Below are 10343 nucleotides of genomic sequence, written 5' to 3'. Positions count from 1 at the left end.
GCAGGCTTGAGGGCCTTCGCCGCCGATCTGTACTCCCTGTACAGACCAGCGACCATCGGCTCCGAGTCACCGCCCATAAAGTGGCGGCGCCGAGCGCGGGTGTATTGGCGGCGGGCACGGCCGGCCACTCTCCTCAGTTCGGCCAACTCGCCCGACCACCAATATGTAGACTTCCTTGGGGGCCGGTCTCGGACCCGGGGCATAGCTACATCACAAATCATTTGTAGCGTGTCCCGGATCCACTCAGCCCCCTCTTCTGCCCCGCGCTCCCTGGCCGGAGGCCAGGCGGAGCCGATAATAACGGCCCTCAACAGGTCCTTGTTCAGTTGCTTCAGCGCCCATCTAGGCGCCGAAGGGATGCCACGCCGGGGGGGCGTGTCCAACGACGGGTCCGATGCCACCGCCACGTCCATCAGGACGTAGCAGTGGTCCGAAAGTGTTTCACCATCCCAGACCCGCCAGTTGGACACGTGACGTGAGGCGGCGTCGGTCGGAAACGAAACAACCTTTTTTTTTTTTTTATCGTGTGGAAATGCGTTACGCATACCCCGACCCCCCTGGGGGGGGAGCCGGGATTATGTGGGGCTCCCTCGAGGAGGGGGTCGGCGAGCCAACAAGGCTCGCCGATCCCCTCCCCCAGAGTACCCACTAAAACCACACGCCCGCCCTAAGCTACATGGGAAGTGCCTGAATCACGCGAGTATTCATTAGGACACTTCCCAGCTCACATGCGTGCCGAGGGGAGGGGTTAGCTCCCCCCATGCCTGCTCTAACCGGACCCCGGGCGGAGGGACCCGCCCGGTGTCCCCATCCCTGGAGCCTTCGGATTGGGCTTCTTGAGCCCCAGCTCGGTCCACCCACAGCTCCCGGAGCCTTTCTGCCCTGCTCGAGCCGTGGACCCGAGGGTCCTCGCCCGGCCAAGGCAGGAAGGCGCCGACACCGGTAAGAAAGGGTCGTCGGAGGAGCATTCCGGACGCCCCGACCCTCCCCACCCCACCCCCCCGCGCCCTCCCCCGGAACTAGCGTCCGGGGGGTGGCCGGCACCCCTCCACTATCATCTCGGGGTGCCGGGCCAACTCGGGGGGAGATTTACTCCCCCCGGGGACCGGGGTCAGCTCACGCCCCCGGCCCCTCCATCCACCGCTCCCCTACGAGGGGGCACACGACGGCGCGGGGCGCGAACACCCCGCACCGCTAACGGAACCCCAGCCCCCCCAGGAGGGGGAGGCATAAGTTGACGCGGGGAGGGGAACACTCCCCGCGCCCTCCCCCCAGTCCCCGTCCTCCCACTCGGGGGACCCGCTGCGTCGCGGGGGGACGTCCCCCGCGCCGCTACAACTGACCCCGACGCCCTCCCACCTCTCCCTGAGGGGGCGGACGTCGCACGACGGCGCGGGGGACGTCCCCGCGCCATCCTCCTCCTCGTGGAGCCCGGGTCTCTTTCCCGTGCCCGCTCGGCCTCCTCCTTCTGGGACATTACTGTCTCGCAGAAGGAGGCGACCCCTTTCCACGACCTCTGGCTCCCGGTCAAGTGGTCGAACAAGACCGGGAGCGAGAGGTCCCACCCTTTCACCGCGGCTCTGAGGACACGGCGCGGTCCGGCCCAAGCCGGGCACTCCTCGAGTGTATGTTGCGCCGTGTCCACCTCCTCGCCGCAGTGGTGGCACTGCGCCGCTGGCTCCCGCCCCATCCTTACCAGATACTCACCGAAACAGCCGTGTCCGGTGAGCACCTGCGTGAGGCGGAAGGTCAACCCCACTCGCCTCCCGCACCATGTATCGAACATGGGCAGGAGGGCCCGAACTGTCGGACGCGTCGAGGACGCAAGCAGGCGTCTCCATCGCTCGAACACGTCCGCACGGGCCTGGCGTCTCCGCACTTCGAACTGCTCCTCCTCCGCGGCCGTCAGCTCCTCCCCAGGGGGGCGGCGGGATTCGCAGGCGATCCGGTATACGATCACCCGCTCCGCCGCCACCAGATGGAAGGGAGGAACCACGGCCAGGAGGCCCGCCACCTCTGTCGAGACGGTGCGGTATCCCCGTATGGCCCGCAGGGACAGCCGACGCCGCACTCTCTCCAAGTGCGCGACGCAGCGTCGGCTGGCCTCAAGCGAGCGGTGCCACACGGGTGCCCCATACAGGGCAATGCTCCGCACCACTCCTATGTAGAGGCGGCGTACACTCAACTGCGGCCCCCCGATATTGGGCAGCAACCGCGAAAGCGCGGTCGCTGTCTTTTCGAGTCGGGGGGCCAGGAGTTCGAAATGCTCTTCGAAACGCCAGCGACCGTCGATGGTCAGGCCCAGATACTTCATGGTGGGCCCGACCTCGACGAGGGTATCCACGACCCGGATCCGGAATCCTTGGGGCGGCCGCCGCGTCCGAGATGGTTGGTACAACCATATGGCCTCGGTCTTTGCGGCGGCCACGACAAGCCCCATCCCCCGGATCCGTCCAACCACGCAGTCCAGGGCGGACTCGATGAGGCGTCCCGCCTCCTCCCAGGTCCTCCCCTCGGCGTAGGGCAGGGTGTCGTCCGCATAGCATATGACACCCGTGCCGGGGGGGAGGGAGACCCGCAGAACCGCGTCGATTGCTAGGATCCACAGGAGCGGTCCGAGGATCGACCCCTGTGGTACCCCGCGGCATATCTCCCTCAGGTACGCCCTATACCGGCCGGCAATATACACCTCCCTCTCGCGGAGGTAGTCCCGGAGCACTTCCCGGAGATAGAGGGGAACCCGGAAATGCTCTAGGGCGTCCTCTATCTCCTTCCAGGGCAGGGTGTTGAACGCATTGGAGATGTCCAATGACACGGCGATCAACAGCCTGTCCCGAGCGACGGCACTTTCCCGGAGGAGACGCAGATGCTCCAACGCATCTATCGTTGAGCGCCCCCTCCGGAACCCAAACTGTCCGTCGCTCAACCCGGAATCACTCCGCGAAAGGTGCTCTCGGAGGCGGGCGGCAATTATTCTTTCGAACAGCTTGCCCGCCTCGTCGAGTAAACATATCGGCCGGTAAGCAGAGGGAGACACTGCGGGCTTACCATCCTTGTGGAGGAGGACGAGGATCGCCTCCTTCCAACACTTGGGGAAGACTCCCCGACTCAGGCGCGCATCCAAGATGCTCCTGTAAGCCGGGGCGAGGGCCTTTAGCGCCGAGGCCATTATACCGCCAGGAACGCCATCGGGGCCGGGGGCTTTCTTGCCCCTAGCCCGGCGCTCCTGGATGGCCTGGTCGAGCTCCCAATCGGAGACCCGGAGTTCGTCCGACCAATCATTGGCCGGCACCGGGGCGCGCTCACCACTCCCCTCACCACCATTATTATTTCCCCAACCTAACCTAACCAACCTAACCTTTTTTAACGAGGAGGGTGTTGCGGATCGGGCGAGCTCAGCGGCGGCACGCGAGTTAGCATGGGACAGGGGAAAGAAGGGCGAGACGGGTTTGCCTAAATGACAACAATGTCTCGAGACAATACCGGCCCGCTTCACCTCTCCTCTCGACCGTCCTAGCTCGTAGTTCCCCGCTGATTACCGTTGTTCAGTTGCTTTTCGAACTCCCGAATCGCTTGAGCGGTTAACACTTTCGCTACTGTAAAACAATCGCTTTGCTTGAGCTATTAATGTACTAAGGCCTTTGCGCTTCTCTGGTCTTCTAGTTTCCAGCCTACACTGGATTCTAGCTTCTCTTGTTTAAAGTTCTTTACGTTCTAGTTTAAGTTAGTTCTAAGTGGTGACGGTTCCTTTGATTTCAATTTAAATAAACTGGACAATGACTTGTGCTTTATACACTTAACCAACAGTGCTAGTGACATTGATTTTCATATCCTTCCACGACCCTTCTATTCCTTTACATAAATTAGTGGTCCTTCGAGCCGGATTTTGGTGCTAAAAGTCTAAAAACGTGTCGTGGAAGTGCTACCTTTTGAATTTAACGGTCGCTAGTTCGGTTCGTGTTATTCGACCTCGTCCGAAAACAGTCGTGACTTTCAACGGTTTTCGCTAGACGTTTTCAAGTTGCTACCCGACAACTAAATATGGATGCCGTGCTAAAAAAGCAAGAAACGTTGGCGACACGAATCTCGCGTATGATCGAGAACCTGAAAAAAAGGGAGCCGACAAAATTACTCGGGATACCGTCGAAGCAAGATTGGAACTCCTAGAGACATACTGGCTGGAGTTTACCTCTAACGATGATAAACTTCGCTCTAAAGAAGACGCTGCGCTTCTGAAATCCACCTATTTTGCTAATAACCTCTACGACGAGACGGAGGAAGCCTACATCAATGAGAAGGCTGGGTTAAAGCAGCTGCTGGGACCAGCTACAGTTCAACTTGGAACAGTTGCCGCCCCTCAGCAACCTAAAAGGCAATCTATGCCCAAAATTGCTCTCGTCCCTTTCGACGGCAATTTTACGCAATGGACCAGCTTCCGAGACCTCTTCCGATCGTTGGTGATCAATAACCCGATCCTTACCGATGTCGAACGGCTACACTACTTAAAGACGAACGTTACTGGGGAGCCTGCTGAACTACTAAACCACATTCCCGTCACCGATGAGGACTTCTCGCGGGCTTGGAAGTTGCTCGAGAAGGAATATGATAGCCTTGCAATTCTCGTAAATGCACAACTGGGCGTGCTTTTGTCGTTACCTTCGATGAAAACGGAGTCTGCTGCAGAGCTAAAAACGTTGCTGAACGGAACGAGAAACGCCGTTGAAGCGTTAGCTGCTCTCAAACGTCCTGTCGAGCATTGGAGCGATTGGCTCAATTTCATTACTGTCCAACGACTAGATGGAGAGACGAGATTGAGCTGGGAGACAACTCTGGAGGGAAAGGAGGAGATGCCGACCTTTTCCCAACTGTCCGAATTTCTGAGGGCACGCTTGCGGTCGTTGACTGTTTCTTCGCTGCCCTCTTGCAACTTGCTTGCTACCGCTGCTTCGTCACACCTCGCTGTTCCATCTACTTCTACGGCGAGAAGGCCCCCCACTCCATCTGCTGAGAGACGGGCCCCCACTCCATCTGCTACTCCTCGCGGGACAAACCGCCGACCGACGGTGCACGCCGTCACGGGAACACCCGGAGCTTCGCGATGTCGCCTTTGCCAAAAGGATCATTTTGTACTGTTTTGCCCTGCGTTTAAGAGTCTTACGCCCCCGGAGAGGAGAAAAGTGGTAATAGAAAACAATCTCTGTTTCAATTGTTTGTCAAACCACCATGTACGCGATTGCAAGTCAAGTAAGCGCTGTCAAACCTGCGTAGGCAAGCATCATACTGCCCTTCATATTCCTCACGAAAGTCCTCACTCGGGAGATAATTTCGATGCTTCATCCTCCGTATCTAAGCCTGTCACTAAAACAGTGAACTGCACGCGAATGAGCCAAACTCTAATTTTAGCTACTGCTATCGTGGGAATAGAGGTTTGTCCGGGCGAAAGAATTTTTGTCCGCGCTTTAATAGACCCGTGTTCCGAAGTCTCTTTGATTGGGGAAAGCATCGTGCAACGATTTAAACTACCGCGTAAACCGTTTAACATACCGTTGGAAGGGGTAGATTCGATGCGAAGTCGACCTCGAGGCAGGGTGAATTTGACCGTGTCATCGAGACTCGACCCCACTGTTTCATATGCTGTAGACGCTGTTATTCTTTCTCGACTTTCGTCTTACGAGCCACCTATAACCGCTGGTTCGAGCACGTGGCCGCATCTCAATGATCTAGAACTTGCTGATCCGGAAATCACTTCGCGACAACCCATCGAGCTTTTGCTTGTAGCCGATATTTACGCGCTGATTATTCGCGAAGGTCTGCGTCAGGGAGCGGCGGGTTCCCCCGTCGCCCAAGCTACCACACTTGGTTGGATTGTTACCGGATCGCCGGGAGAATCCAACATTTCTCCTTCAAACCCTCGTCGTATTATACTACATTGCTCGGTCGACGATGATATCAGCACTCTGCTGCAAAGATTTTGGTCATTAGAGGAAGTAGCTGCTCCTCCCTCCTCTGCTGAGCTTACCGCGGATGAAGACGAGTGCGAGAATCATTTTGTTCGTACTCACACGCGTGACCAGACGGGCCGATACATCGTCCGACTACCGTTCAAGAGAGCTTTCACGGTGCTAGGTGATTCTCGAAAAACAGCTGCTATAATGCTCTCAAAACTAGAGAGACGCTTCTTAAATTCCGGAGACTTTGCTGCAAGGTACCGCTCTTTTCTCGATGAATATCTCCATCTCAATCATATGGAACTTGCTACGGGTATTAGAGCAAATACAAAAAATTACTATCTGCCGCATCACGGCGTTTGGCGAGAGTCAAGCTCTACGACTAAACTACGCGTCGTTTTTAATGGCTCTAGTAAAACTACAACCGGCATTTCTCTAAACGATATTCTCCATTCTGGACCCAACTTGTTGCCTGAGATTCCTGATCTCCTGCTCCGTTGGCGTTGCCATGCTATAGTTTTTGCCGCCGATATGGAAAAGATGTATCGGCAAATCTGGCTTGCTGACGAGGATCGCCACGCCCAGAGCATCTTGTGGCGACGCGATTCTGACGGTGAGGTGGACGAGTATCGGCTACGTACGGTCACTTACGGTCTAGCTTGCACTCCCTATCTTGCTATGCGTACAATCCGACAGCTCAGTTCTGACGAGGAGAGTCGCTTCCCGCTGGCCGCCTCCTGTTTAAGGTCAGATGTTTACATGGACGATGTGCTTTCCGGAGCCTCGACTATTGATGAGGCTTTAGAAGTCCAAAAACAATTAATTGCCGCTCTCAAGGCGGGCGGTTTCACCCTGAGGAAGTGGACTTCCAATGAACCAAGGTTGCTTGACCATCTGTCAGCTGAACACATCGCTTCATCAGGTGACCGCCCAATTGAAAACCTCTTCACCTTACTGGGACTACGGTGGCAGTCCGCGGGGGACTTCTTCCTTTTCGATTTAAAACCTCGCGAGCCTCAGGTCACTATAACTAAACGACAGGTTTTGAAGGAGATGGCCTCTGTCTACGATCCTCTAGGTTTTTTGGCGCCGGTTACTGTTACTGCCAAAATATTCTTGCAGACGCTCTGGCTTTTAAAACTCGATTGGGACGATCCCCTGCCCCCCGCGCAGACGAAATACTGGTCTACTTACTCGCACAGTCTTGCTGGGATTTCGGCTGTCAGGATGCCTCGCTGGGTGGGGATCAGTGGTAAACACGTGCTCGAACTACATGGATTTGCGGATGCCTCGGAGAAAGCGTATGCCGGTGTTGTTTACGTCCGATCATTTCAAACCGACTCGAGACCTCTCATAAGATTAGTCATTGCAAAAACTAAGGTGGCCCCCCTTCAACAGGTATCCCTACCGCGGCTGGAATTGTGCGCCGCGGTACTTCTTTCGCGACTAGTTAAACGCGTACGAAATGTTTTGCAGTTGCACGACGCTCAAATATATCTCTGGTCAGATTCGACAATCGTTCTTAGTTGGCTGCAAGGTCGACCTTCCCAATGGAAAACTTTTGTCGCTAATAGAGTTGCGGAAATCCAAAACCTCTATTCTCCTGATGTTTGGCATCACATTCGCTCTAAAGACAACCCTGCCGATCCCGCTTCTCGGGGTTTAAGCGGGGATGCGCTTGCTACTAATTCACTCTGGTGGCAGGGGCCTTCCTTCCTCTCCACCTCTACTCGTGAGTTCAAGGAATATTATGCTACAGTCATGGACACGGAGGAGGAAAGGCGCTCTGAGAAAACTGTACTTAGTACTACTGTCGCTGCCGCCTCTTCCTCCCAAACGACAGAACTATTCTCTCGTTATTCGTCCTTCATGCGCCTCTTGCGGTCAGTTGCTTGGTGCTTGCGTTTCATCAACTGCGCTCGAAGAACTTCTACAGTGAAGGATACCTGCCTACGTACCGACGAACTTGATAACGCTCGACTTACGATAGTTCGGTGCGAGCAACGGCGTTTTTTCTCTACAGAGATTGCTTGCTTAGAAGGATCCCGTTCCCCTCTCCGGGGACCCCTCGTCCGTCTCAGTCCATTCCTGGATGATCGTGGACTATTACGCGTTGGCGGTCGATTGAAACACTCTCTCCTAGATTATGATGAGAAACACCCGATCATTATGCCGGAAAAAAGCAAAGTAACTTCGCTGATTATCTTCTACTTCCACGAGAGATTGTTGCATGGCGGAACACAGCTTACTTTGTCCAATTTACGCCGTATGTATTGGATCCCTCGCGGCCGCCGAGCGGTTCGAAAACACATTCACGGGTGTTTAAAATGTTGGCGATGGCGAGCTAAAACTTCCGAGCAACTAATGAGCGATCTCCCCTACTCGCGCGTTACACCTACGCGCCCCTTCTATCATACTGGAGTCGATTATGCAGGACCCTTCAACACGAAGTTTTCGCCTGGACGCGGTGCACGGACACGCAAGTCTTACGTCTCGGTTTTTGTATGCCTCGCTACCCGTGCTGTACACCTTGAGTTAGTCTGCGACTACTCTTCCGAAGCTTTCCTCGCTGCTTATCGTCGCTTTGTTTCTCGTCGCGGTCTCTGCGCCTCTATTCGAAGCGATTGCGGAACAACGTTTGTAGGTGCCGATAAAGAATTGCGGCGAATGCTTAACACTTCCAATGAGAAAATGCTGAAAACTCGCCAAGCTTTAGCTGTAGCCGGGACTGATTGGGTGTTTAACCCTCCTTCTGCACCTCATTTTGGAGGTATCTGGGAGGCTGCGGTCAAGTCGGTGAAGTACCACCTCCGGCGCGTTATCGGTGAGACTCTCCTCACCTTTGAGGAGATGTCTACATTGTTGACACAGATCGAGGCTTGCTTAAATTCTCGTCCAATTACTCCGCTAACCGACGAACCTACCGATCTCACCGCCTTGACCCCAGCCCACTTTCTGATAGGTTCTCCCCTAACTGCTATTCCCGAACCTTCCTTGTCGGATGTCCGCGCTTCCCGACTAACTCGTTGGCAAATGATCCAGCAGCAACGCGACCATTTCTGGGATCGCTGGTCCGTCGAATATTTGCAGACTTTGCAGCAAAGGGCCATATGGACTAAGGAGAAGCCTAATCTAAAGCCTGGAGACTTGTGCCTCATCCTCAACGAAGCTACTCCACCCACACGATGGCCGTTGGGAAGAATCGAGCAAGTTCACGCTGGTTCTGACGGACTTGTTCGCGTTGTAACCGTTCGTACTGCTACTTCCGTCCTTACGCGGCCTATTGCTAAAATTTGCCTCTTCCCCCCCCAGCGCCGCTACCGATAGTCAATAAAATTTTATGTAAATTTGTTGATTCGTTGTGCCGATCAACAAAGGCGGGCGGCATGTTGCGGATCGGGCGAGCTCAGCGGCGGCACGCGAGTTAGCATGGGACAGGGGAAAGAAGGGCGAGACGGGTTTGCCTAAATGACAACAATGTCTCGAGACAATACCGGGCCGCTTCACCTCTCCTCTCGACCGTCCTAGCTCGTAGTTCGCCGCTGATTACCGTTGTTCAGTTGCTTTTCGAACTCCCGATTCGCTTGAGCGGTTAACACTTTCGCTACTGTAAAACAATCGCTTTGCTTGAGCTATTAATGTACTAAGGCCTTTGCGCTTCTCTGGTCTTCTAGTTTCCAGCCTACACTGGATTCTAGCTTCTCTTGTTTAAAGTTCTTTACGTTCTAGTTTAAGTTAGTTTTAAGTGGTGACGGTTCCTTTGATTTCAATTTAAATAAACTGGACAATGACTTGTGCTTTATACACTTAACCAACAGTGCTAGTGACATTGATTTTCATATCCTTCCACGACCCTTCTATTCCTTTACAGAGGGGAAAATGAATTACGCACGTCGTGAGGGACTCAGTTCTTATACCCCCTAAAAACCCCTCCCCCTCTAATCCTGCTAGCTTAACCTGGAAAAAAAGGGGTCCATCATAACGCGGAAACCGCCTATAAGCATTACTGCACGCAGAGAGAGATACAATTCCGCCCTATAAAATTTTGACTATATATACATCCTCTGTCCTCTTCGGGCCTACCTATTTCAATATATACAATATAAATAAATAAATAAATAAATAGTTACATATGTATGTCGCGGCAGAAACATTTTGGCGCGACCCGTGCGCCCCGGCGTTAATACGTTTCAGCGTCGCGTGTCGGCTGTCGAGTATTCTGACCGTTTGACTCTGCGGAGACACTGATCTCGATCGTTCGAGCGCTAAACAAAAATCTGCCGGCCGGTCTCGGGCCATCAAGGGCCTTGCCTCGCATTCTCCCCACTCCGCAGAGTCACTCCGTCCACGTGCACGCATTCTAAAAGGGAGCCGATTTTGTTTGTCGCAGCCGCT

At 54.6% G+C, this 10343-nt stretch overlaps 1 protein-coding gene across 1 annotated transcript; it reads left to right on the top strand.

Annotated features, from left to right (window-relative positions):
* The first annotated feature begins 3230 nt into the window (after window positions 1-3230).
* Window positions 3231-9416, top strand: LOC143219499 (uncharacterized). Its single transcript, XM_076445446.1, has 7 exons — window positions 3231-3264; window positions 3375-3447; window positions 4022-7346; window positions 7425-7902; window positions 7972-8214; window positions 8383-9154; window positions 9326-9416. The coding sequence occupies exons 1-7, from the start codon at window positions 3231-3233 to the stop codon at window positions 9414-9416; spliced, it is 5016 nt and encodes a 1671-aa protein (XP_076301561.1).
* Window positions 9417-10343: the final 927 nt, after the last annotated feature.

Source organism: Lasioglossum baleicum, unplaced genomic scaffold, assembly GCF_051020765.1.
Source record: "Lasioglossum baleicum unplaced genomic scaffold, iyLasBale1 scaffold0031, whole genome shotgun sequence".
Taxonomy (NCBI): Eukaryota; Metazoa; Arthropoda; class Insecta; order Hymenoptera; family Halictidae; genus Lasioglossum; species Lasioglossum baleicum.
The sequence above is the reverse complement of the archived record's forward strand: the minus strand, read 5'-3'. Positions and strand labels throughout refer to the sequence as shown.